The sequence below is a fragment of the Phasianus colchicus genome, chromosome 3 (genome assembly GCF_987193195.1).
Source record: "Phasianus colchicus chromosome 3, bPhaCol1.hap1.1, whole genome shotgun sequence".
Taxonomy (NCBI): Eukaryota; Metazoa; Chordata; class Aves; order Galliformes; family Phasianidae; genus Phasianus; species Phasianus colchicus.
In genome coordinates, this window is record NC_143438.1 from 73,365,949 (window position 1) to 73,393,879 (window position 27,931).

At 44.0% G+C, this 27,931-nt stretch overlaps 3 protein-coding genes and 1 non-coding gene across 6 annotated transcripts in view; 2 read left to right on the forward strand and 2 right to left on the reverse strand.

Moving 5' to 3' along the window:
• MATN2 (matrilin 2) overlaps positions 1 to 5,411 on the forward strand; it is a 61,647-nt gene extending 56,236 nt beyond the window's left edge. Inside the window, exons 23-26 of the mRNA XM_031591046.2 lie at positions 2,502 to 2,573; positions 3,129 to 3,239; positions 3,466 to 3,555; positions 5,126 to 5,411. Of these exons, the coding sequence (XP_031446906.2) occupies positions 2,502 to 2,573; positions 3,129 to 3,239; positions 3,466 to 3,555; positions 5,126 to 5,178 (326 nt within the window). The 3' untranslated portion in view covers positions 5,179 to 5,411. The remainder of the gene's footprint in view (positions 1 to 2,501; positions 2,574 to 3,128; positions 3,240 to 3,465; positions 3,556 to 5,125) is intronic.
• A 1,552-nt stretch (positions 5,412 to 6,963) lies between these two features.
• Positions 6,964 to 10,444, reverse strand: RPL30 (ribosomal protein L30). 2 transcript variants are annotated; one of them, XM_031591049.2, is made up of 5 exons: positions 10,325 to 10,444; positions 10,195 to 10,246; positions 9,106 to 9,251; positions 8,174 to 8,304; positions 6,964 to 7,130 (listed from the first exon to the last, which is right to left on the reverse strand). In XM_031591049.2, the coding sequence occupies exons 2-5, from the start codon at positions 10,213 to 10,215 to the stop codon at positions 7,081 to 7,083; spliced, it is 348 nt and encodes a 115-aa protein (XP_031446909.1). In that variant the 5' UTR covers positions 10,216 to 10,246; positions 10,325 to 10,444; the 3' UTR covers positions 6,964 to 7,080. The 2 variants fall into 2 exon arrangements, with proteins under 2 accessions (XP_031446909.1, XP_089993956.1); XM_090137830.1 differs by having other exon boundaries at positions 10,195 to 10,334.
• LOC116227811 (small nucleolar RNA SNORA72) lies at positions 7,344 to 7,478 on the reverse strand. The gene has a single exon (XR_004166660.1). It is a non-coding gene; the product is annotated as a small nucleolar RNA SNORA72 (small nucleolar RNA).
• An 8,028-nt stretch (positions 10,445 to 18,472) lies between the features above and the next one.
• Positions 18,473 to 27,798, forward strand: ERICH5 (glutamate rich 5). 2 transcript variants are annotated; one of them, XM_031591051.2, is made up of 4 exons: positions 18,473 to 18,613; positions 22,273 to 22,692; positions 24,522 to 24,638; positions 26,587 to 27,798. In XM_031591051.2, the coding sequence occupies exons 1-4, from the start codon at positions 18,544 to 18,546 to the stop codon at positions 26,607 to 26,609; spliced, it is 630 nt and encodes a 209-aa protein (XP_031446911.1). In that variant the 5' UTR covers positions 18,473 to 18,543; the 3' UTR covers positions 26,610 to 27,798. The 2 variants fall into 2 exon arrangements, with proteins under 2 accessions (XP_031446911.1, XP_031446910.1); XM_031591050.2 differs by lacking the exons at positions 24,522 to 24,638; positions 26,587 to 27,798 and having other exon boundaries at positions 22,273 to 24,366.
• Positions 27,799 to 27,931: the final 133 nt, after the last annotated feature.

Sequence of the window (27,931 nt, forward strand, 5' to 3'; positions counted from 1 at the left end):
CCAGAACTACATATTGCTCATCTACTCCCTCCACCAGAAATTCTGCCTCCAAACCTGTTATACAATCTGGAAGTTCATTTTTTCTTTTCAGTTTTTCCCTGGTCCTAACTTTTTTCCCTCCTTTGCAAGAGCAGTAATCTAAGGCACCAGCATATGAGGGCAGTGAACTTGTGAGGGCCCTCTGAACTTGTCTGCAGCCCAGACATGGACTCCACTGACAAAGCCTCTCATCCCCAGTCCCTGCCTGTTTCTAAGCAAAGCAGAAGCCCTCCAAATCTGTTTTGGGGTAAGGCTTTCTCCTTTTACTCTGCAAGAAAACATCAGCTCTGTAGAATAGCTGCTGATTACTATTATTCCTGATGACTAGTCATGAAAATGTGTTTTTCTCTTCTATTACTAAGAGGAATTATTAATAAGTACAGTTCAGTTGGAAGAGTCCTATTCATTGCCTCATTTAACATTCAGTTCTCATGATTGGAAGCACTGACGAAGCTACAGCAGTGTCACATACAATAGGCACTCATCGTAGTTGCCTTTTTACTCCTGTTCAGAGCATGTGTGTTATGGGAGCTTTTAATTACATGGTTAGATTTATGTTTGTCACAAGACTCCAGCCCTGATCAGATGACAGCATTCAACAGCCTGCTGGTTAACATTTTGTTCTTTCAAATTGCAGACCATTATGACTCCTGCAAATAGTCAGCCACTGCTTTGGAAAACACTTTATCATGGGCTTTTCCCTAGATAGTATTTAGGTTTTGTTCCAAAAGAGAACATTAGAAACAAGCACCTCAGTTTAGCATGAGTTCCCCCCCAAAAAAAAAACCTGAATATGTATGTTCACTGCACTGACTTCATCAAAGGACTCACTGCTAGCAAGCTGTCTGTACCTGTCTGGTTATTTACAGCTTTGCCAGAAGCATGAGAACAGAATTCTTCAGGTCCAAACTAATGTCTGAAACCTGAAAAGGAGTTTCTGAAATACCTGATTTCAGACTAGAAACTAGAAACATTCTGCCCCACCTCTCCTAGTGTATCTCAGTCTTGTTTTTTCCCCATCTTATATCCAAATCCTGAGTGTCCAAAGCTCAGACTTTCCCTGTCAGTCCCTGTACCTTAGACAGTCTCATTAGCCTACTGCCCTTAAGCAGTTTCTAGGGCCATCCATTACCTGGTGTCAAATATTCAAGGTTCACCTTACCTGTTTCTTCCCTCCTACGTGTAGAATTTCTCCATCCGCGTTCCTACTTGCTCATCCTTATGCTGGACTCATCACCTTGTTTGTTTTCTCGTTGCTTCATGATCTCATCCCACATATTTCTGTCCTGGACTGTTTTCTCTGAGATCTCAGTGTTTATCAAGCAAGGTCCCAGTTATGTGTTTTAAATGTATATAAATGCTCTAGTTCTATCCAGTAAACACTAGTCGTCTTATTCAGTCACTCACCTCTTTTCCATCACCCCATCTCCATTCATTCCCTGTTCCTTGTGCTCAGCCATTCCAGCTTCCACCCCAAGTATGTCATCTGCTTCCCAGTGCAACTTAACTTAATAAATCTGCATGTTATTGTGTATTTATCAAAACTCACTGGACCAATAGTAATAGAGCTCCCAATAGCTATGACAGGTCAGGTCCAGAAGAATCTTCCATCTGCCTGCTGCATCTTGATGGCACACCAGCAAATTGTACTATTACCATTTCCCCTCCTGCCTGTACTTTCAGTGAAAGAATTTTGAGTACATATTATAAAATCAGGAGGGAGTTCCAGACATTCATGTGCACTGACGCAATGTTCAGCATGCACTTTCCAGTTCACTGGTGCACCCAAGGGCTCTAAAATTAACTGAAAATAAAGCATTTAGTTTTCTGGAAAATAACTCCTAAGAAACAAAAGCCGCCTCTGTATTACCCTCTTGTGGCAGGAAACAGGCAGTGTGCAGAATGACCCTTGACAAAGACATTTCCATTTCTGTCAAGACACCCTTTAGCTAATAAATAGACCGAAGTCTGCACTTCTTGAGATAGAAACGTGTATTTTTTTTAGTAATTACAAGTGCATTAAAGAAACTACTACACCCTTCTCACCAAGCATTTCCAAATCCCTTTTAAAGGGCGAAACAGTAAGATTTCATCTTTCTGTGGCAGTTTTTATTTAGTTCACCCTCAAAAGACTCATGGGTAACAATGCAACGTGCAAGAATTTTCACCAAAAGGACACAACGTAGGTTGCTGTGATTTCATACTGTTTCAGCACTGTTAGTCTACTTGTAAAGTACTTTCAGTTCTGGGAGAACTCCAATAGACAAGTTGAAAGGTGAGTCCTTGTGTGTTGCCAAGGGCTGAGTCCATCAACACTGGGCCTCTTGAAGCTTGCACAGGTATAAGACCATCTCCACATATGGTGGAAGACCAAGTAAGAAACATCTGATTTTCTAGGGAATTACATCTTTATTGTCCCTTCTGTGATTTCATTTAATTAAATGAGAATTTCTTTCTACCAGCCTTGAGAAATTCAGCTCACCGGCAACATCTGTCATCTGGAAGGCTCCATAGGACTAATCCTCAGTCATCAGGTTGGCTGTTTGAACTCAGTGTCCTGCTGTGTCCCCAGTCAGCCCCAATCACTGCCTTAGCATGGCTTCTTCTGCAGAGAGCCCTAACAATTCACTTGGGAGAACTGCTTTCCCCACCCAGTTCCCCTGCTATTTTCTTTTCTGTAATTCAGTTCTGCTTCTCGTACAGAAAATTTGAGATCCACTGTAACAAATGCATGGCTGCACGCTCCCTTCTTGCACCATCCAAATGAATTACTTCAAAGGGCAGCTTGTATTTCAACACTGTGCTTGATTTCTATGAAGCATGTTCAGCTTTCAGTCACTTGTTTATCACAAGAACCTTCACAACTCCCTTTCAGTTGTGCAACCCACAGCTTAGATCAGATACACAGTAAATACAGCCTAACAGCTTGGTTCCTTCACATCTTTGTATCGCTAGTCCTCTCCATGAATGATCCTCACTACAATTAGTGAGATTACTCACTGATTAGGGAGAACTCTTGCATGTGAGTAGCAAAAATATTGTACCATTAAGTGGGTATGATTTTTAGACTTTTGGGGGGTTTCCTGCAGGACCTGAATCAACCACAGTAGAAATCACAGATGTCCTTGCCTGTCCCAGTCTTGCAATACAGCATAAGTATCTTTTTGAAGACAGTCACACTCACTCAACAAGAACAACAGGTAATTAGGTTCTTTGTTCAGGTAATTCTGCCTGGTCTTTTAAGGAGTGCTGTGTACTATTTTCCAGTATTTACAAAATCTGCCCCACGGCATTCCTGTGGATGTTGACTTGTTTTGAGAACAGGAAACTGTACTAAACTTGCTCAGCATTTAGATATCTTTGTCTTTCCCTCTCTTAGTCCCCTGGATTTATTCAGCATTTTGTCTATGCTTGACTGTTTTCCAGCAAAAACTTCAAAAGACCAATGCAAATGTGAAAACCTTGTGACGTTCCAGAACTACGCAACCAACGAAGTAAGAAGACTCAAGCAGAGATATATCCTTTCAGAATGTTTCTTGTGCATAAATCAAGAACAGGTTAAAAGAAATTATAACCCATCAAGTCTAAGCTGCCTCCATGGCTCAAATCAATCTACTGTAATGAAAAGCTGAATTACTTAGAGATTGTCAATCTCCAGGAAGCAGGGCTCTTCAGGCTTGAGGTTTCCTTCTTCACAGAAGGGACCAAACATATTAATAAGGATCTTAACTTCTAATAATTTCTAACAGTAAATAGCTTCAGGATCAGCAAAGAAATGACTAGTCAAAAACCAAGCCTGACACTCTTTGCTTTGTTTACTTCAGATAATAACAAAAGATCATTTAGTAGCTACAGGGAGCAGGAGATATTTCCCTTCTGGACTGCTAGGTAAGGCATTTTAAATAAGATTCCCAATGTAGAGGAATCAAAGGACATGCTGTCTGATTAATTTTGTAAGAATACACACAGAAAAAGGAGTTAAATGCACACTGATAGCCCTCCTTCTACAAGCTAGCCTGTCTTTTCAAGGGAGCTGTTAGTACAGTAGCCTTTATGATATGTTAAACATCCATCAGGTCTCAGGAAAATAGCAGAAAACTGACAGTGAGTTTCTCCTGTATTCTGCACCAAACATAACATATACAGCAAACTCCTAGATTTTCTCCATAAAACCTACTTCTGCATAATCAAGTTAAATAGTAAGAATGCAGAGACTTAACCTTCTGTTTAAGTCTTCTGAGAATCATATACATGACCAGTAAGCACTTATTTTCTGCAAGAAGTGTGATGATATATGAGCACTTATTTGTGTGCTTCCTAGACAAGAACATCTTCAGACTGAAATACTGTGAAGTTAAACAGTCTGTCCACAGTCAGGCTAACAGAGCCCTCCAGAGTCTTGCTAGCAGTACTAGTACCTTAAGACCTCCACGTAGATGGTACATCTTGGAGACGTCTAAGAATGATGCTATAAGTACTAGAATCACAGAATTACCCAAGGTTGGAAAAGACCTCCAAGAGAATCCAAGTCTAACCATCCTCCTATCACCAGTATTTCCCACTAAACCACATCCCTCTGTACAACATCTGCATATCTCTTCACCTCCAGGGATGGTGACTCCACCACCCTCCTGGGCAGCCCATTCCACACTTGACCATTCTTTCAGAGTAGTTTTTCCTGGTGTCCAACCTGATGCCCCCCAGTGCAATTTGAGGCCATTCCCTATTCATACTGCTAGTTACACAGAAGTTGACCACCACCTTGCCACAACCTCCCTTCAGGCAATTGTTGAGAGAGTAAGGTCTCCCCTTAGACTTCAGAACAACCCAGGTTTCCTCGGCTGCTCCTGTAAGATTTGTGCTCCATACCCAACATTGTCCAAGTGCTTGTTCACTGGCTCACAAAATGGGAACATGCTGATATACACTCATAGTAAAGTTGAGTGTAACATTTAACATCCCAAGTCAGTGCACGTCGTCCAGGCTCTAGCAGAAAAGATATTGCTGGGTATGACAGACTCAGACACCTGGCATTTTTTAATATTATTGCACGCCATCATTAGCTCTTTCCTTAACTTCTATCTACTGGAAGAAATGACAAAGAGAATGGAAGACTTGGAAAACAGACTAAAATACTGATCAAAATTTAAAGCTTATACTACACTGTGTATTTATACATACAATGTTGTGAGAGCTATTTTGTTACATCAGTTCAAAGTAAAATAACAAATCCTTGTCTAAAGTTAATAAGTATTTTGGAGCCCTGCATCTATATGTGTTCCGTCTTGCATTGACTGCAGATAAGTTTTGAAAGTTTATATATAAAAACAGTTTAGCAACTAGCAGAAATCCTCATTAAGTAGAACTTAACCAAAAGAAGCTATGCAAAACATTAAAATGCTGTTATTTTTTCATGTGAAAACTCCACGTTTTGAAGTCTTTTTAAGCTATGAATTTGTTTGGCTTGCTTTTCTGTACTTTCCTCCTCCACTCACTCTGTTGCTATTTCAAGCATTCTATCTGTGTGACTATGTGTATGTATACACACACATATATTCACAGCAGTTAGGTTTCATACAATCTTTCCAACACACGCAGATTGCAGAAATCAGTTGGAAGTAGAAATACACGTTTATACATCTTTGTTGAAGGGTGATGAATGTAAACGAAGTGGGAAATCTGTTGAGTTACCAGAGCATCACAGTTGGAAATTCCAAATACTGTTTCTCTTGTCAGATCCAGACATGGATGTTTCCCTCTTTGATCTTGCTCAGCATTCAGCAATTCTTGAACTTCCCTGAATACAACTGGTATTTTAATATGAAGACATTCTTTGGGCAATAAAACCAGCTGCACATTTGTTCATCAAATGCAAATATGAAAATGAAACAGCAAGTTGCTTCTAGCCATTCTGGAAGTGCCTTAAGGCCAACTGAAGTTTTACTTCTGCCCCCTTAGCAGCAGAAACCCTCTTCTGCTAGCTTTATTTTCACGTCCACAGCAGTACCTGAACTGTTTACTGAACTGATACAAATCCGGACTTTAATAGATGCATACCCCAGCTATTCCTTCTTTGCTTCATGTGCTGGTTTGCCTCTTTACTGTCTCCAACTTGAAATATACAACCACATCCATTCCACACCAGAAACATATAGTTGCAGCAAAATTAGATTTAAGTGATCACAGATAATCTAATGACCACGCATATGTACAAAGAAGCACCTTGTATTTTAATACACTTCAGAAAATAGAATGCAAGTTCTTCAAGGCTGCCCTCTAGTGATTGTCATTATGTGTTCCTTTAACAACATGTCAGCAAAATGCTATACCCCATGCAGTGTGCACTAGCACTAACATATCCTCAAATTGTGATCACAAAAAAAAAAAAAAGGCAGAAATCCAGAAAACAGCATCATCCTCATCAACAGTGACTTGAGAACATCACCTCAGTCAGACTCTACACAGTGCATTCAGAAAGTTTTTTTTAAAAAAAAGGTATTGACTTCAGGCCAATTTGGAGATGTCAATTTGGTATCTTACTGAAAGTGTAATGTTATACATCATGTCTAGCAGTTAGTCTGTTTGCATCTGACATACATATTCTCTTGGAAAGATGAGACAAGAAGAGTAATTTGCATTAAGAGCTTGTGACTAAGTTAAAAAAAAAAAGAAAAGTGTTAAAAAAATTAAGTGTAAGTAAATCCTGTGGGGTCTCCCAACAACATCAGAAATTTGCCAGTATCTCATTACAACTTGTTTTGCTATGAGCACTCCAAAAAAACCAAAACTTAAGAAAGCCATAGCCTGTTGGGATTTGATACTTACCACGGTCAGGTCTTACTACCGAAGGTCAACTTCTACAGTAGGCAACAGGCAAGTTTTGTCCTGTGAAGGTTACTTCTAACAGAACAAGACAGACAGCAGTGATAATGAATCTTCATTTATAGTCTGTTCTCTAAAACCAGAAGTATAATACAATACAATTTTTTCTTAAAACAGATCTGAAACCAGTTTATTGTAGAAAGACCACCTTTACAGCATTTACTTCTCACTGGTTTGTTCTGGCATGCTTCTAATGATGTCAGAGTCACCTGTAAAACAAAAATACATTATTACAAGAAGATCTACAGACATATCCATTCCCAGAAATAGGCAAAAAAAAATTCAAGTGACTCTACAGTCAAAGCATCCAAGCAGTGCACAGACAGTCTATCAGAAAAAAAAGTAATTTTGATGACTTAAAAAAAAATACTTGTAACTGCATTTTTGCTAAACCATGCACAATATACTTATGATAATTATATATATGTCACTAGCATTTTCAAAGCCAGTACTAGAGCAACAGTCCAGTCCTGGAGGACACAATGCATAGTTTTAATATAGCGAATGTCTAGCCTCCCCTGATCACCACAATATCAGGACAGCGAGAATATTCGCATCGTACTACACAGCAGAAAGACTAAACTCCACTTCTTCAGCTTACACATAAGCTTACAGCTACTATCAGAACACCAACAGGCTAAATAAAGGTTTCTAAAGAAACAGGAAATTTAAACTGATGTTACTTGGACAACATCTGCGAGTAGCTAAAACAGAAATCCATGTGTGGATTTAATTGGGATGCTTTGGGTCAAATAGAATGATGTAAGATAAATTTGATTCTCGTCTTATAAAATTTCAGAAGAAAGATAGGAAATCACATAATCAATAGTCTCTAGAATGACCATGAACAATTATCTGAAACAAAGAGTACTACCAAGCTACAGTAATTATGCACAGATTTAAAGTTTTAACATTTAATATGATTTTCAATTCCGTACTGGATTAGTATTCATCTGCATATAGCTTATTCCTTCTGTATATATAAGACAACTCACAATCCAGCAGTTTATTTTACCAAGATCCTACATTAACAAAGTTGAACAGTAAAAGGAGCCGTGTGCAAATGTAAGAAACTGATTCTTGGACTAACAAAATAAAAATAGATCTTGATCACAGTTTAACCCAAAGGAGAACTCCAACAAAATATGACCATACCTCTGCACTTCACTTGTTAAGCACTACAACTCACAGGTGAATGCAGGAATCACTGATACATACCTAATTTGGTCATTATATGGCAGGAGACACATACCTGGGTCAATGATAGCCAGCGTGCACACTCTGTAGTATTTCCCACATGCTGTGCCCAATTCAATGTTGTTGCCACTGTAATGATGGACACCAGTCTTTGCAAGCATGGCGTAGTATTCAATCTCCGATTTTCTAAGATTCAAGAATTGGGTATTAAAGTACTGACAAACAATCTGACTGACTGTACAACAAAAGCAGCTTAAATTCCCAATTATATTTCAATCCAGAATCTTTCTGCCTAGAAAAACACATTTATTTCCTGCCAGGAAATAAAACAGTCTCCCCATTTCTCAAGCATCTATGTTGGCTTTTTTTTCCTGTATCTGCAGTTTCTTTTATCTGTTGATACTCACTGCTGACAGGAGGGGACCAGAAGTTCAATAAGGACTGTGTCAGGAGATGAAGATTACTGAAGACTTCATTCCCCTAAAACAGCTTCAAACATTTCTACAAAAAATTCTACGCTTCAAATATTTTAAATTGCTATCTAGTTTTTCCTACTTGTAAAATTATTTTCCAGTATCCAACTTTGATAAATCAGGAACTGAGTCTCACTACACTTTCACAGAATGGCTTAGGCTGGAAAGGTTGGAAGGCACCATGAAGATTGCTTAGCTCCAACCTTGTCATGTGCAGGGACAGTTCCCACCAGATCAGGTATGAACCTATGCTGTCATACGTGAAAAAGCTTACAGAATCTTCTGCAAGGTGAACTCCTTGTATGAGAAATCTATAAAACAGCTGGAAACCACTGTAACACATCCAGACCTACGATCTGTACACACCAAACAACTCATCATGTCTATTTCAAAGCACTGTGGAGTATGTCTACAAGCTACTCTGCATTACCAGCTTGCATGAATTACATGCTGCAGTTCTACAAAGCACCTGCCTTAGTTTTTAACAAGAATTTTTTTTCATACATTTGCTTACCTCAAAGCAGGACAGTTGTTGGCTAGGATGACCAACTTGGCTTTGCCTTGACGAATCATCTTCAGAGTCTGTTTGTATCCTAGCACATATTTACCACTTTTCATCACCAGCTGAAGTCTGGAGTTTATGGACTCCAAAGACTTTTTCTGCAAAATTAAGTTTCATTTCATGTTATTTTACCTGTATGGTAGAGAATGTAAGGTGAAGAAATTCCAATCACAATCTTGTCCCAGTTATTTGTGCATGCCATACGGTTATAAGAAAGCTTGTGGGTACACAAGATGCTGGTGCTGTTTGCCAGCTTCACAAAATATCTCTTATCCATTACTTTGGTAATGTAGTAATTACTGCATTACACCTGGTAATGGGTGGATGGTTGGACTAGATGATCTTGTAGGTCCTTTCCAACCTTATGATTCTACTTGTAATGAAAAGCATTGCTATTGCCACCTATGTTACCCAGTCACATCATGGAGTACTTATTTTGCCTTTGCAAAACTCAGCCAGTCATGTTCAAATATAAACTACCCCTGCCTTGCAAACCTGAGCCACATTCCTACTTTGGCACTTTGCAGGGCATGCACTAATACGCGTTCCACTGGTCGGCAGAAACAAATAACCACACGCAGCAGGTGCAGCCCCTCCAATGGGTGTGTGACAGCCAATAAGGAATAACGCACACTGCCATCTCAAGTGAAACTCGTACTTTCTGCAGCAGCTTTAAGATTGAAGACTAGAAGTTAGGAAATACAAAGCCTGAACGCGCGGCCCTTTACCCACGCTATGAACACAGCTGCAGCCTCCCTTGCCTCCGGCTGGGGCAGAGAACCCAAGAGCACAGGAGAGAACTGAGTACAGAGAAGCCGGCAACGAGCAGCCGCGGTGCTGCGCTCAGAGCTACGGGCCCAAGGGCCGCGCCAGGCGCCTCAAACTGCGCGCAGCTCCCCCGCTGCCCCGGGGCCGCTCCTCCCTACCTCAGGCCCGGCAAAGCGGCCCGGCACCACGGCCGCACCACAGCGCGCAGCGCCCGCAGTCGGCGGAGGCCGGGCCGCCGCCACGTGAGACCACACGCGGCCCGCTCCCACTCACCGTCTTCTTTGCGGCCACCATCGTCGCTGCCTGCCGTTAAGTCGGGCGGTACCTGGAAGACAGGAAGAGCGGGGGTCGCGTTAGCGCCGAACAGCGGCTCCTCGGGCCCGCCCGGCCGAGCCCCACTCACCGGACACGCGCCACCAAGATGGCCGGGCCGCCAGAAAGGAGCGAGCGCCCGGCGGGCACCGCCTATCCCCGCTCCACCTCTCGCGAGAACGTTTCCTCGCCGCCTCTCGCGAGAGCTTCTCGCACCGTCCTGCTGCTGCGCACGGCCGCCTTTAGCGGGGCGGGGTTGTGAGCGCGCGGCTGCCTGTTGTGGCCGAGGCGGCTCAATAGGGTTGGTGTTGCCTCTGCCTGTCTTCCCTTCCTGCGATCCCCTGCGCTTCAGAGGGCGGTTTTGTCTCTTCGTAGCCCGACGGAGACTTTAAGCACCATCCCAGGAAGCCCCTTGCGGAGCAGAGCCCCATGTGCCTCCCTTCCCTGCGAGGATGGCACTTGTGAAATGCAGCCCGTGGCCGAGTGCTGAGTTACGGCTGTACGCGTGCTACTGCGTGCGGGCAGCTCTGGGCCGGAGGCTGCTCGTGTGGGCGGGTTTGGGTTTGGGCACGTCTCATAAACCTGGCTTTTTGTTCGAGGCAAAGGTACCTCCAGTCCTGCTTTCTCCATGAGGCTGTGTGGATACGCACAGTGCTGTCTCCGTTCCCAGAGGGGTGGATGGCAAGCTGGACATGAGCCAGCAATGTGCCCACACAGCCCAGAAAGCTAGCTGTATATTGGGCTATATCCAAAGAAACGTGGCCAGCAGGGCAAAGGAAGTGATCCTGCCCCTCTGCTCTGGTGAGGGCTCACCTGGAGTACTGCATCCTGATGTGGAGTCCTCAGTACAGGAGAGACATAGAGCTGTTGGAGCACACCAGAGGAGGGCCACAAAAATGATCCAAGGGATGGAACACCTCTCCTATGAGGACAGGCTGAGAGAGCTGGGGCTGTTCAGCCTGGGGAAGAAAAGGCTGCAAAGTGACCTGATAGAGGCCTTCCAGTATCTAAAGGGGAGCTACAGGAAAGAAGGGGAAAGACTCTTTAGCAAGGTCTGCGGTGATAGGAACAAGGGGAAATGGCTTCAAGCTCAAAGAAGTGGATTTAGGTTAGATATAAGGAGAACATATCTTACAGTGAGGTTGGTGAGGCACTGGAACAGGTTGCCCAGAGATGTGGTTGATGCCCCGTCCTTGGAGACTTTCAAGGTGAGGCTTGATAAGGCCCTGTGCAACCTGATCTAACTGTGCATGTTCACTGCAGGGGAGTTGGACTAGATGGACTTCAGAGGTCCCTTCCAACTCCAAGGATTCTATCATTCTATGATTCTGCTGATGAAACTTCACACCCATAGGATTTACTGGAACATACGCAACATTGTGGTGAGGCTTCGCACAGGCAGCCCAGAGAGCTGTGGGTGTCCCATCCCTGGAGGCACTCAAGGCCAGGCTGGATGGGGCCCTGGGCAGCCTGAGCTGGGGGGGAGCAGCCCTGCCCATACATTGGAACTGGATGATCTTTGAGGTCCCTTCTAACCCAAGCCATTCTATGATTCTATGATATGAACCCCAACATATAAGCTTTTTGATGGATGAAATGACAAAACTAGCATGAAATCTTTTTGATGCATACCTAAGTTTGCATAAGCATGGGAGAACGTTGTATTTGTTGAGGTTAGGAAGTTTGATACTTTTGCCAACATGCGTTATGTAGTAACTAACTAAAAAGCAAAGTGAAAACATGCAGCAATTAACATTGCTGTTAATGTAGCTTATTTTGATTAACAGATTGAAATCATTTGTAGTAGTACATTGATAGGCCTTTCTACTGGCAAAGTACTACCTCTGCACTGATTCTTTTTTGGTATATGCCTACGCACCTCACCAAATATTTCTATAAGAACAGCCTTCTCAGTAGCACACATGCCCAGTTGAACCACGTGGGGGCGATCTGCAAGTAATAATCACCCAAACAAACGTGTCAGTTTGCTATTCCAGCCGTGCTAAAGGCAGGTTTCCAGAGGACTCACACTATAACCTACATTTACTTTTTTTCAGAATTCGTAAATTCACTGAATTGTGTATTTAGCAGCCACGTTTTCTTTTTGTGTGAAAATAATAAGTTAAATGTGTTAGGATACAATCTGAAACACATGTATATTTCACACTCAGAAATAATTTCAAAACGTTCTCGACTAAGCCTGGCTTTACAATTGTGAAAGTGTTAGCAAATAGAAAATTAATGACTTGCTTGGGCAAGCCAAAAGGTCGGACATCCATGGCTTATGTTATCTTGCTATCACCTGTGTTATGTTATCTAAATTTGGAAGCCCCGCAGCTCCTGGAGCTCTGCAACCTCAGATCAATTAGGAGAAAATGTAATGCTTAAGAGCTTGTAAAACTAGTTCTTTCCAGTGTCACATTTTTAAAGAAAGCAAGCAAACAAACAAAAAATGCCTTTCTGAAATAACTTTCCATCAGAGACCTCAGTCATTGGGACCAAAGTTGTGGCCCTAATGCAGAATCATTGAACAGCTTAGGTTGGAAGGGACTTTGAAGAAATCTGTATGTGTGAGAAACAGGTGCTTCCAATTGTCCCTCACACCCCAAATCTCCCTTGTGTAGTTGCAGAGGCACCTCCTCAGAGTCTGTGGTCCGTAGAATGTCCTTTATAAATCCACAGGGCTGTTTCAAGTCAGGTGAAGGCAACTTGAAGAGTAAGCAAAGGCTTTGGCCTTTTGAAAGTTTTTTATTATATAGTCACTCTTTTGCTATATGTCAGCAGCTTGGGTGGATGGGCATTTACAGTACTGTGATGGCAATGGTCCTCAAGATGTCTCACCAACTTCCTCTTCACGTATAATGGGACTGTGTAAGAAAATACCAGGTATTTGGAGACATAAATGAGCAGAGTGAGAGATGGACGAGGTCACTGGTGGAGCACTGACCTATCTAAAAAATTGGAGAGTGCCTTTATCATTTCAGACCTGGAGGAAAATGCAACAAACGGAATTCTGAGTGACCTAAAAGAAGATCTAAAAGAAGAAAACTATGCATGATCATAACAAAATCTCATTTTCATAGAATCATAGAGTAGCCTGAGTTGAAAAGGACCTCAGAAATCATCTAGTTTCAAACCCTCTGCCACAGGTGGGGTCGCCAACCTCTAGACCAGGCTGCCCAGAGCCACATCCAGCCTGGCTTTGAATGCCTTCAGAGATGGGGCATGCACAACCTCCTTGGGCAACCTGTCATTTTCTTCGATTCTGGTCTTGTGATCACAAATTAATGAGTCATGAGTCATTGCTGTGTTTTACCTGGAGTCATAACTTCATGATACATCAATTTCAGTAGAGATGGCAGCAAAAGGAGTTCCCACCCTGAGCTTTCTTCCTTTTTTTCAAAGTTGTTTTTGACTGAAGCCAGCAATCATTTCATAACTCTGTCCCACAGTGGTGCTGACAGCAGTGATGGGATGTCCTGCTGTGGGTGGGAGGAGCACCTGGGGAGGGGGAGGCAAAAGGGCGAGGCAGGGACCTACTGCAGTTGTATGCCCCTTACACTGGCATATCATAACACTGCAGTGCAAGCACTGGTAGCAAAGTGTACACATCCTTGAGGAAACAGGCAAATTAACAAGTTTTCCTTCACAAAAGGAGCTGCCTAAGGTCATGGATGTTGTCTCTTGCAACAGTTTAGCTGCAGTCAGTAAGTACTGGACACACTGTGCAGAGGCGGATCTGTCTGTGCAGCACAGACACATGTGTTTGTGCAGAGAAATCCCAAAGCAGCTTGTTCCCCATATTGTATAACATGAGACACTGCCCCCTCCAATGCAATGATAATCATGCCATCAACTTCCTAGTAGAGAGTTGCCCTGCTTTTCTAAACGTTACATATAATTCTGTGACAGTAAAGTGAAGGTCAGAGCAGTAATTATGTATGCTCTTGTCAGTGTCATCAACTGAATAATAATGCAAAATATGCAAAGACATAATCTAGAAGTATAGTTATGTTCTCTCCTACATTTTTAGCCCTATCAAAATCTCTACACAATTATATAACAACTTTGTGTGAACACCTGCATTCTTTTGCACTCGTCAGGGCTATTAAAAGTGACAGACTACGTTGTCTGATCATAATCACATATTATAGCAAATTCAAACATGTTCATCCAGTTTTCACAGGGTCATGCACTGAACTATCTCCTTCATTGTCAGGCAAATAAATACACATCTTTGTTTCGGACTGCTGGGAATTTGGAATCCAAGTAATGTACAGGTCTGTGGAGTCAGAATTCAAATCTCTGCTCAGCCATCCTTCCAATGACTTTACTGTGAGAATGGAAGGGAGGAAGGAAAGGAGCTGTGGAGGAAAATGGGCTGAGCAAAGAAAGGTTACCTATTAGACTACAGGGAAAATCTTGAGGTTGAATACTGTTGTGAACATCTGGATAGCTATACACCTTGAATATGCTTTTGGTCTGTGAAAGGATGTTAAGGAGTGTGTGCACAAGTGTATATATGCAGACATATATAAACACATGCATACATATATACATACTCATATAGCAATCTTAAAAAGGATGCCACTATAACAAAATATTTACATTTGCTAAGGGCAAAATTGTGCAGAAATCCAAATATGCAGATTTCTAAAATCAGAAGGTAGTCTGATAAGAAGATCTTCAGATTCTCAGCCATTGCCCTCCTAGGCAAAATAAAGAGTTGTGTTTCAGGAGGCAGTTTTTTGCAGCTCATAAGTGACCATCACAAGCAGATGCAAGTACAGCTACACAAATCTGCATCCATGGAAAATCTGGCTTGAATTGTCTGCCACAGTAACTATCTAGAATATCTTATTGCCTGCTCAGTACTGTTCTTCTGGGAAAGAATAGCCAAAGAGTTGAGAAAAGGAGTCAGTTTATAAAAGAAATCTCATTATTAATATATTGTTTTGAAAAGTCTGCAATAATTTACTAAGTCCCAGGATGAGTGTGTGTTTTGTCAGGATCAGAAGGTAGACATCGATTTGCAGTTGCAGTAGGAATCTTGTCTAAAATATTCAAAATTGTGAACAGCTGTGAGCTCCAGAATGAGTGACACAAGTCTGATCATGATGCACTGGCCTGGAGAACTTAAAAATCGCCAGGACCTTGTTGTCAATCTTTGCAAAGATTGCTTTTAGCAGTGTCTTTCTACTCGAATAAAACAATATAGATATTTGTTGCTTTACCTCTAGAGCTATAGTTATCACTGAACACTCATGGCTTACATTTTATTTTAATTCCCTGATATATATTTCTGAATAAAACACATTATTTGCCTTCGTAAAAATAAGTCATTCGAGGTGATTGTTTAGTTTGCGTATCGCCAAAGGTTATTTTTTAGCTACTTGGGTACTGCCTTCATCTGGGGACATAGCAGGGCGGCTCAAGTTGGAGATGGCAGGAAGGCTGTGGGTAGTTGCCCTGGCTGGGGGAAGGTTGTGAAGGACTTCCATCTGCCAACACGGTGCTGCAGCTGCTGGGTCACTTGGGGCTCAGAACAAGTACAAGCATAGCTTGTTGGTGCTGCTGCGGTAACCCATGCTCCCATGCTGTCTCCCCTTCCTGCCCCCAACTTCTCCAACCACCCACCACACCCAGGAACTTTGTATCCTTTTCTGTTCCTTATTTCTGTCTCTCTATTCCTGAGACTCCTAGTTCCAAAGCTCTCCACCTTACAGTTTCACTAGCGGGTACACATGCCTGCCACTTAGACAGACCAACAGATAAGCATGCTATCACAGCTGTGTGCCATATATAAAGTAAAAATCAGAAGATTGAGCCTATCTGGCACCAGCCCCAGCCCTATGTTGCCTCTGTGGGGCTTGCTTGGGGGTGTGCACCACTTCTCGTTTGCACAGTGATGTCTTGTGTAATGCCAGTCAAAAAAGAGCACAACACTGCCATCATACAATCTTGGGAGTTGGAAGGGACTTCTGAAGGCCATCTGGTCCAACTCCCCTGCAAAGAACAGGGGCCTCCACAGCTAGATCAGGTTGCTCAGGGTCTTATCCGGCAAAACTGTGGCACAGAGCAGCAAGATGTGCTCATGTTGGCTGTTCTGCAGAGGGCACGTATCGTTCAGGCCTGAGGCAGTAAGTGGTGGTGGCAAAAATCCCCTCAGGTGCTGCATCACTGGAGCTCCTGCCTCTACATATTCCAGAGCTGGAATTTGCCTTATCCCAGAGGAGCCAGTTGCTGAGCTGCAACCCTGTCTTGCCTGCCTCCGCCTCCAGCCCTCACATCCCATTTTCCTGCTGAAAAAATGGAACTTTTCCATTACTTCAGAGAAAGGGAGAAAGAGCACCGCGTTGTCCTTTAGTGATTTCAGGAACTGCTGCCAAATGGTCCAAGCCATTCCTAGGCCCAGGACTATTTCTGTGCTCTACCCAGGGTCTGTTCAGAAAACACAAAGTACAGAAGCAGCCCTGTCCCTCTCAGCAAGCACTCTCAGCTGCAGATGCATGCCCACATGTGTCCTCTCTCTCTGGCCCAGGTAAATCTGGAATTCACTTCTTCAGTAAGTTTCAGTAGGATGGATGGCAGGTGTGTTCTACACTTACCTTTGGTTGAGGAATGGAGAGAAGCAGGGACAAAACTTCTCGAGAAAGAAAAGGAGCAGAATGTAACTTCCCTCTTTTTTTTTTCTCAGTGCCCAATACATAATGAATCTATTTTGGTGTCTTGGCCACCTACTCTAAGAAATGATGCTTTACACTGGACTTGCTTATGCAAGCAAGTATATAACATTTTTCATCCTTTCTCTACAAAAATTCTAAGCCCTGTGGACTCCTGCTGAATTGCGTGTATGCAAATATAAAAATCCTATTAGCTTTGTTTTACCCTTAGGGCTGATGGCAAGGATGTTACAGGTGGCTACCAACCCCAAAGGGCTCTGCCACCAAGAAATGCCTTTGGAATTGGCAGGCTGAGACATTGCTCCGTGTGTGTGCACAGAGACACACAGAGCTGGAGGACACAGGCAGCTCTGTGCCTTCAGCAGCACCTCCACGCACTGCTACCAGAGCCCATGTACAGCTAAGTGCAGACAGTGGTCAGAGCTGAACTGCTCTTGTGAATGGTAACTACGAAAGGATTTTTTTATCATAGAACCATAGAACTGTTTGAGTTGGAAGGGACCTTTAAAGGTCATCTAGTCCAACTCCTCTGCAATGAACAGGAACACCTACAGCTAGATCAGGTTGCTGTGATGACAGTGAATCAGAAATAATGCAGCTAGTAGGAGCAGGGAGGTGATGGTCCCTTGGCACTGCTGAGGCTGCACCTTAAGTGAGCCCCTTGCTACGAGAAAGACATGGAGGCACTGAGGCCATTGAGTGTGTCCAGAGAAAGACAGTGAAGCTGTGAGGGGTCTGGAGCACAAGTCTTAGAGGGAGCAGCTGAGGGAGCTGGGATTGTTCAGTCTGGAGAAGAGGAGGCTCAGGGGAGACCTTATTGTCCTCTACAACAGCTTGAAAGGAGGCTGTGGCGAGGCGGGGCTTGGCCTCTTCTCCCAGGTAACAGTGATAGGACTAGAGGTAGTAGCTTTAAGTTGCACCAGGGGTGATTCATGTTGGATATTAGGAAAAAATTATTCTCAGAAAGATGGTAAGGTATTGGCATAGGCTGCCCAGGGAGATGGTGGAATTGCTGTCCCTGGAGGTGTCTAAGAACTGTGTGGTTGTGGCACTGAGGGACGTGGGAGTGGGCATGGTGGGAATGGTTTGAATGGTTTGGAGGTTGGATGAGATGATCTTTGGAGTCTTTTCTGACTTTTGTAAGTCTGTTATTCTATGAATCATTGGAACAACCACCCCACAGACTTGATCAGATCCCTATCACTAGAGGATTTGAAGGTACAGTTGAACAGGGTGCTAGGTAATCTCATCCAGACTCCTTTTTCCCACGAAGTCTGAACTGATGATCTTTCGAGGTCCCTTCCTACGTGGGTTGTGCTGTGATTCTCACTCCTGTGCCTGCAGTCTCAGTGGGGTCCAGTGCCAGGACAAGAGGCCGTGGGCACAGAGGCTCCCTCTGAACACCAGGCAGCACTGCTGTGCTGTGCGGTGCCGGAGCACTGGCACTGGTTACCCACGAGGCTGTGGGGTCTCCTCCTTGGGGACCTTCAGAAGAACTAAAGAGCGGACACCCCCGTGCTAAAACCTCTCGGTGCTCCCTCGAGAGATCGCACAGCGGGAACCCAGCCCCTCCTCGCCCTCCCGCCCCCGGCCCCGCCCGCTGCCTTCCCCTCGGAGCTGCCGAGCCATGGGCTGCTCCAGCAGCGCCCGCAGCCGCCCCCAGGAGCCCCCCAGCAGCAGCGGGGCGCCGACGAGGGGTGAGCGGGGCCGGGGGGTGGGCGGGCGGCCGTGCCGGGTGCTCTCCCCGTACCCCATAGGCGCTGGGGAAAAGCCGAGGGGCTCTCGGCTCCTTGGAGTGCGCGTTTCTGGGAGCCAGCAGCCTCTCAGGTTTTCTGTAACGCCTTGTAAAGATTCCACAGTATCTTGCAAATGCAGTGTTTCGCCTTTTATTTTTTCCCTAACAAAGTTTGGGAACCGTTATTACAGGAACTTGCAGGTAACAATCTTGAGCTCTCCAAACCCTGCATCCCGAAGCAATGCTATGGGAAAAGCAGCTCGCTTTTCAACTTACTGCATTTCTTTCCTCTATCCTTCAGTTCTAAATACCTCCCCACTGCCATATTCTGGCTGCAGCACCCAAGTTTTTCACCTGCAATTTATTCTTCATTTCTTGTCCTGGAGTACTGCGGTTTGTTGGGATTGCTGAGGTGCTATGGGTTGTGTGAGGGGAGGCTGAATGCGCTGCTATGAAGCCAGTGCATGGAGCAGCCCCACTGCAGACATGGGCAGAATGCTCCTCGTGTCTTACCTGTGTTGTGCTCACCTGCCAGTTGGGCTCTTACCAGCCGGATGTGTTGTTTTCTAACTGAGTTGAATAGGAGAGGAGGAGTTGAAATAGATGCCCCTAAGTATGCTATTAACAGAAAAAAATACATATCTTTCATTTCCTTCGACGGGTGTGTAGCTCACAAAATCTTGAGGCTCTTTTGAAAAGCAAAAAGAAAAGTCACAGCTTTGTAACCGTGGTCTGCTTGAATTCAATGTGCGATTTGCTGAAATTGTCTGCAGCAGGGAAAAGGAAAATTAGAAATGATGGACAAATTAGAAATTATAGATGATAAACTAAAGAAAACAATAAGGCATTGTAGGAATGCTGGCTGCCACGTGATTTTCATTCTTGAGGATGAAGGTATTGAATAGATAACAAGGAGGGTTTGTTTTTTCCATGCTAGAGAATTCTTTGCATCTCAGTTGAGAGCAGAGAAATGGTTCAAGGATTTCCAGCAGTGCAAATGTCTCGTTGCATGAGAGGATTTTATAATCCAATTCATATAATTTGAGGTCTGGTGTTCATAGGAGCTGCAGGAGAATCCCAGTACTAATTTTTTAGAGTTGTGTTGCTGTTACTGGTAGTACCAATTCAAAGCTCTGTATAACATGCTCGTTTTTGTGGCTCATGCTCATCTGTTTCTACCCATACGTTTTCAGTGCTCTCCACTCACCTGATGCTAGTCAAGGTGAAGGCATGAGAAGTGTCTAAAGGGATAAAAAATAATGCATGAAAAAATCAAGTCTGTTCTGTTAGCCCAGTGTGTGCTTTGTGGCTGCAGCGAGACTTCTTGGAGGTAACTTTCACTAAGTATTACTCAACCCTAGAAGCTGCTGAAATTTGTACAGTGGATGGACACACACACAGTCACAGATCCCCTTGGAATATAGAGTCATAGAACAGTTTGGGTTGGAAGGAACTTATAAGATCACCTAATTCCAACTCCCTGTTACAGACAGGGACACCTCCCTCTAGACCAGGTTGCTCACAGCCCCATCCAGCCTGGCCTTGAATACCTCCAGAGAAGGGGCATTCACCACCTCGCTGGGCAACCTGTTCCAGTGTCTCACCACCCTCACGGTAAAGAATTTCTTCCTAGTATCTAAACTAAATCTGCCCTTTTCTGGTTTAAAATCATTTCCCCCTGTCCTGTTGCTACATGAGTGCAATGTGGGCTGCCTCACACGGCTGATGTGCTGTAACTGCACCTCTGTACAGCTGCAGATCTTTGTGTAAGGGGCCTTTCACTGCGTGTGTGTGCTTCTCAGGCCTTTAAGGGATGTTACAACCCAGTGTGCTGTCTTCTTTAAATCATGGCCTCAAATTCTTAGAACTGTCAGATTTTGTTTTTTGAGCATCACGAGGTGGAAAAAATCACACAGAGAAGTTAAGCTGACAGATTTAGCTATTGCCTGCTCATGCTGTAACATGCATAATCCCAATGCAGTGTTATAAGCAAGCCATAATACAGCTCATGGCAATACCTTAATAACTGATGTATTGAAGACCTGGGGTTTCACATGTGACTCTAAGCCTTGCTGACATCCAGCTGGCACACAGATTAATTACAGTGCCAGTGAGGCACTGTGAGGAGTGAGGAGGACTAGGATCACAAAGCAGCTCGGTGCCTGCCCTGCTTTGACTGTCATCACAGGAGCTGAGTGGGCTGAAGAGGTCCTCCCCTGGGTGTCCCCCTGGTCTCCTTTGGTCCTCTGCTGGGCTCAGGAGGCAGCTGAGAAAACGAAGCACCTGAGATGTCTGCTGGCCACTGCTCAGCATGAGGCCTGGCTCCTTGTCATGTTTTTTTGGTGGTGGCTTAGCCTCTCCTCAGGTGGTTTCCCAGTTCCCAGGACAAACAAGATTTTACATGTCCCATAGTCCAAGTTGCTTTCTGTATCTCTTGACACCTCATATCTCCTGATCCTGCCGCCTTCCCGGTTCAGCTGCCCTTCCCTGAGCCTGCACACATTGACTCGGTGATGTTTCCTGGGGAGCTGCTTTGCTTGGGTGCCTCAAAAGAGCTGTGAGTTTATCTGAAAAGTAGCATATTCCAGGAGCCTGTTCAAAAGCGAGATGTGTTACATTTATTTTCATTGCTGATCTGTGTGTGTACAAATTGCCATTCAGTTCTGCTTGCAAGCTTTGACACTATAGTAATAATTTCCCCAGAAAATGCAATTCAGCCAGATCTCATGATTATTACATAACAAATTTCGTGCATGACCTCCCAATCTTTCCATCCTGACATTCCTTTTGAGAAGGTTAAGCTCAAGTTCTCATCAAATTGAATTTAATTAGAAAGTGATTAAACCGACCTGATAGGTAGGTAGAGCTCATTCTGCATTCAACATTTATTACTGAATACCTGTCAGGGCAATTTTGGCATTTCTATGTGCATAAGTTTTGCCTGCCAAGAAGGCCCGTTGCTTCAAGTAAGTTGACGAGATGTGAAAGAAGAGGAAGTTTTATTTAGGTGAGTATTCCTGTCATTGAATGGCTTGCTGGACAAAGTCATGTCAATGGTAGTTTAGTATTTAATAACAGAACAAAAAAGAAATTAAAAAAAAAAAAACCAACACTGATGTTTGTTTTAAGAAATAGCCGTGGTCTCAGTCTGGGCTGAGAAGGGTATTTCCAAAGTTTGCTGTGTAGCCCATCTGTGGGCACCAGCAGATGTTAGGGCAGCAATCACTGCTCAGCATGTTGACTTCATGCTTGCTTTGAGGCAGGAAAAGTTGCTTCCTGGAACTGCATCCCATCGTCTGGCAAAACTGCTGCATGCTTCAGATCCTTAAGGTGGAATGTCAACTCTTTTCATGTAAAATTGTATTGTATATCATAGAAGCACTGAGTCATAGGGGTTAGAAGGGACCTCTGGTGCTCACCTACTCCAACCCAGAGAAGGAGAGTCCACAGCAGCTCTGGGTATGTGAGAGCAGCAGCTGTGATGTGTGAGTACATTGATAGCCAGGCGTGAGCTCTGACAGGCAGTGCTGGTGTGGTGCAGGCCCAGCTGGGCCTATTCCTCGCCTAACCGAAGTACCCACTGAATTATCTGTATTTCTCTTTCTTTGCTATGACTGATAGCATCATCTGGGGAGAACTCCCCAATTGCTGATGATTACGAAACCGTAGCCGATCAAACACAGCTGGATGCAGTGGAGGGTGTGAGCCTGGCCTCTGAGGAGCTGAAATTGGACGACCACCTGCCAGGGGAAGAGGCCACAGCCGTGACTCCGGCCTTGGAGCCAAAGATCGCCTCGGTCCCTGAGAGAGAGGAGCCGGAGGGCACTGAGCCGCCACGTGTAGCACCGGAGCGGAGCTCAGAGCTGCCAGCTGTGTGGAGAGAGGAAAGCAGCGGGACTGCACCGCCAGCACTGAGGGACAGTGGTGGGCCACCAGCACCACGATCGGCTGATGACAGTGGGCTGGTGGAAGGCACTGACAGCTTTGTGGTGGAAACCATCAAGAAAGTGCATATTGCTGAAGAGGACCACTTCATTGAGGGTAATATTCGTGCTTTTGTAAACTCAGGAGACCAAATTCTGTCTCCAGAGACTTGTCAGGGGGTCCTTTTGAGTTTAATGAGAGCCACTAGAGAACTTCTGGAGCCAGAATTTTGGCCACGGGGTCTGTCCAATGCAGAGCATGTAAGGATGTGGCTGGGGAAGCCTCAGGCTCACAAATGCAAGCTGTAATAAATCAGTCATTAGCTCTGCTATTTCGTTTCATACCCTTTGTGTTCTTGGTGAGAAGCCCCACCATACCCCTCGTTTAAAGGCTGTGTGTCTGTCTATCTCAGTCACAGTGCTTCCTATCTACCGAGACCAAAAGCTCTATTACTTAGTTACCTGTATTAATAATAAAGCAACTGTCTCTATTCACATGAAATTGGAGGGTTGATGTCTAGCTGTAGAGGAAGAAGCAGCTCTTAGATGTGCCCCTGGCATAAACCATTTTGAGGGCCTGGTGACCAAATAATCATAATGGAGACAGAGGTGGAGGACCCCGGGGCTGGGCTCCCCAAAGATCTGTTGGGATTGCCAGCTTGGAACATAGGCCAGAGGCTGCAGGCTGTGCTCTTTGGGTTGGTGCCCTGAGAACATATGTCTGGCTGTAGAAGGTGAACACTTCACAGGAGAAATCAGCTTTCTCCTAAATGGTACAAAACAGCCCAGTGAGGAATTAGATACGTCCTCAGGGAGCAGCTCTTCAGAGAATAAGCAGGTGAAGCACACCAGGAGTATTTCTCTGCAGAGAAATGTGTTATCTGTAGACTTCTCACTCCACATCCACCCTGAAGGAGTACAAAATGCAGATGGACTGATTTATGGGAAGCCCAATTGCATGTGCTGCTTCTTAACTGTGAAGCTTTGCTGTGCACGAGCTGGCTGCATAAATTTGACTGTATTCCAGTAGCTGAGCATGAGCGTTGACTTGTCCTCCACTGTGTCTCTTTGTAAAAGAGCTTTGAGGTTTTCTTCTACATAAAATGGAGATCTGTCATTTGGAATAAGGTCTCATTTTATGTAAGCAGTAGATGATGGGATGCCCACTTATATAAAATGGAGTCTCACCCAGCTGAAAGCTCCAATTTCATTAATGACCATTTCCAAGCTTCATGGTGCAGCATTGGAGGCAGAACAACACCATCTGAGCAATGCAGTAGGACCTCCTGAACACAGACAGACACCTGGAGCTGACTGTTTGCCTGGAGATCAGTCACAGGTCTTTGGCCACCAAGCAACTCGTGCTGCTTGCAGGGCAAGAAATTCAGTTTTGCTCTTATTTGATCAAACTAGAAATAATGTGGAATGACAGCATGTTAACTTGTATGTGTTTTCTTTCCATAAGGTGTGTGATGAAGAGACTTTCCATTTTTACACCCTGGTGTATAAGATACTTAGGACTTGTTTTGTTTCCCTTTATTCTTTAGTAGCCACGTGAGTAAAGATGAATTATGTAGCAGCTTCCCTGCTGCAGGCTGGATGGCACATTACTGTTTTGTTCCCATTGCAAATAAAACTGCACATACCTAAAATAAAATCCCAAACCTGGAAAAAGGTGGTTTGAGCAGTACTTATTATGTTTAATCAAGAGAGTGCCATGGGGAATTGGTGAAAGCATGGGGAGGATTTTATGGGCATGTAACTGGATGACGGAAAGCAATGGGGAGTGTTTTGGTTACTCCTTGCTGACCCATTGAGCTGTGTACCCCTGTGCAGTACCCCTGTGAGGGGTGCTGGAGGGCTGCCAAAGCAAAATCAGGAAGGAGCTGGGGCACGCAGTGCTTTTACAGAGGATCCTAATTTGATCTCCATCATTACCGTTCCCAGGTGAGACGGGAGAACAGGTGGAAAGTGAGCTGCTCAGTCAGATAGTAAGTGGAGGGCCTGAAACAAAAGAAGAGGAAACAGGAGAAGCTGTGGATGGCGCAGCAGCGACAGAGATAGGTATGTTGACAGAGGAGAGAAGGACTGCATGGGTTACTGCTCAGGAGAGCAACTGTGCTGTCCCTAGTGTGCACATCCCTGGATACAGCTGTTGCTTTTTGCAGTTTATGACAAGACAGTCATAAATATTTTTATTCACGTTAAGAAATACTGTTGCTTTTTGCTAAGTGTGCTTTTTTCATAAACTGTCTTTATGGAATACGTTCCAACCCAAACCATTCTGTGATGCTATGATAAGTTATCCTTGTCTGGGGAGAGTGCTGGACTGCAACGTGTAGTCTGTGAAAATAGAATCCAAAGTTAAAATCATAGCTGCTCATTACTGTTTGCCACACTCACTTTTACAGGTTAATGCCTTAACACTGCTGTGTGATTCTGTTCTATGATGAACATCTCACTTGTTTTTATTATCAGCTGAAATCAGCAGTGTAGCACTTGGATGAAGGCATGTTGCACAGCAAACGCAGTCATGTGGGGAGAAGCAGAAATGACAGGGCAAATGGATTGCCTTTGGAGAATTGTAACAGCAGCTAAGGGAATTATGTGAGGGGACAGGACTAGGACTATCCCTCCAGCAGACTTAGAAATTATATTCACTTTTCTGTTGTCACATTCTTTCTGCAAGTTATTTCTTCTTCCTCAGCACTCACTGAGGATTCTACACTCACTGGGAGTTCACTATGTAAGTCAGCAGTTGTGTGGGTGTTTATGTGCCCCAGAAGGCAGTCATTGCCCAGTGGCATTGCTGGGGGGGCAGCATGGGCCCTCCCTCCTAATGACTTGCACGTGTAACTGTGCTCCCAATGTCTCTGGGTTATTGAGTGCTCCTAGGGTTCAGCTTCAGCAGGGGGTCCTTACACCACTGCCTTTCATGGCTTCCCAGCATACCTCTCGTACCTGGGTAAGTCTTTGGTCTCCTAGCACTGCTAAGTGTTTGCTCTGGCCCTTGAACCGTAGAGCCCTCTGACAGGCCAGTGAGTCATCCATCATCCTTCCTGATGTGCTGGGAGGACACAGAGTTTGGTTTGATGGGAGGTAAATGGGAAGCACCAAACTTCTGTGTTCCAGCAGGGTGCATGTGTTGCTGGACAGGACTAGAAACACACATCTGAAAGGCTTTGCAAGGGTTTTGCAAGCCATCTTCTGGGGTCAGTATAAAAAGACAGGTTCTCAAAAAAACCCAACCCAGTGACATTCTAATGAAGACCAAGAGATTTTATTGTGTGATGGTCACAGCTTGATTGAAACACTTTCTGCATTTGCTTGCCTTGGCAATATTCTCATCAGCAGTATTTCTAGGGACACAGGAAGAGCAGCCCCACTTCTTTCTCTGTAGCACATCTCAGATAGGAGTGTGTGAGTGCAGACTGCTCAGCAAACAGCTGTGAGCATGAAAACAGCACTAAGAATGGGACAGTGACCATTTACATCTGGGATGCTGTTATGTAAGGAAGCAATTCTTCCATCTTGAAAGGATATTGAAGAACTAAAGGTTCTGGGCAGGGAAACAAGATTGCTGAAGGGAATAGAAACATTCATACGCTGTGAGAGATCAAAGCATTCCAAGCCTTTGCCTCTGAGAGGTTATGACTGAAAAGATATGAGCTGATTGCAGCACAAAATAAACAGTGCTTTAAAGGTAGTTGAGGTTCAGCTCTGAATGAAGGAACGCACTCTAAGGGTGTTGAATGGCTCTCTGGATTTCACACAAATGAAGCCTAGAAGAAGAAGGCTGTGCATGAATGGGGTGGGAGAAGAGGAAGCTCAGCCGGTAGCTGCATGTGGCTGCTTCATGTCCAGGCAGAACATCCTTACAGATGTGGAGAAAAGCAGATGCCCCCTTGTGCTGTGATACTTCAGGGAACTTGCACCTTGAACTCCTGTAGGATATTTTGAATACAAGCTTTACCCTAAATTAATTGCTATTTTTTTTTTCCATGTGTTTCAGAGACAACTAGTAACAAAGACTAGAAGCTACATCTGTATGAACATCCTCTTCTTGGACCAGCCCTTCTGTCCACGTGAAAGTTTTTTAATTTTGCAGCATTGGAAAAATAGAGCTTTTCTAGATGGAGCCAGAATAAGAAGCATCAAAGGAGGTTTTATATATGTTTTTGAAGTCAAGATGCCAAGACTTCAAGTGTTTGAAATACCTGACCTGGTACCTCTCTGCCACAGAGTGCCTTCTGTACATCGCCAGCACAGCAGGATGATTCTGACAGATGTATAACCATCCAGTTTTCAATTAGGAGTCTTTCCAGGTTCTAACTTCAAACCTCTGAAACCTGCAGCATTACATAGGTTAAAGAATATAGAGTAGACTGGTTTTAGTTTTATTTTAATGGTAGCACAAGCAGAAAGTCAGAAAGGGAAGTCCTGCTTTTGAGAACTCCTGCACATGCGGGTAATCCCTCTGAGTGCCTGCACAACCACGTTATGGAGCTGCTGCAGTGTGCTGCTCTCAGAAGACTGGAACCCAAACTGCCCATTTGCTGTGTGTAACTAAATGCAAATGTTAGTTTTTCAGGCAGTGAAAGATACACAGGTTGCAACGTACAGTAACCAAGTAGGCGTCTTCTGCTAACTCCATTTTTAAACATATTTATTTATTGAAAGGAGGAAAAAAAAGGCATTTTTAACCAGGAAGAGAATGTTTTAGCCTTCTAAAGTCTGGCATACTTAAAATGCAAATTCACAGTTGTTAGCACGCATGGTGATTAATAGGGCATCTTTAGCGATGTAGCTCCTCAAATACACTCATGGCTTCTAAAATAGATACCTAACCAGTGACTTTTATAAGTCTGTTCCCATAGGAGAGGTCATTGTTCCATCCCCCATTTCTCCAGGAGAAACATGCATTCAGAAATGGTGTTATGTTCCAGAATGCTAAGGAAGTATTTCAGAGCTGAAGCTGAATGACAAAACCTTCAAACAAAATTTATGTTGAAAAGAGGCCCCAAATATAATCAGTGTTATGGATCTGATAGAGTAGAACTTTCATCTGATGGTGAGTGATGCAAAGGGACTCTGTATTTTTATTGGAGACTGTCTGGGAGACCCTGTGGCATAAGGAAGTAGAACATGGAGGAAAGGTTAAGTATCTCAGAAGGGCAAATGCTGCTATTTTTATTAGCTTTACTGTACAAAAGGTCTTCAACAAATTTTCTTGTCAGCAGCAAATTATCAAAATCCCCTCTAAGCTAAGTTTTGTGCTGCATATGCATGCCTGACTTCAGCAGACTTTGGCCTGTATTAAATATTTTAATTGATATCCCTGGCCTATCAGCTTGCTC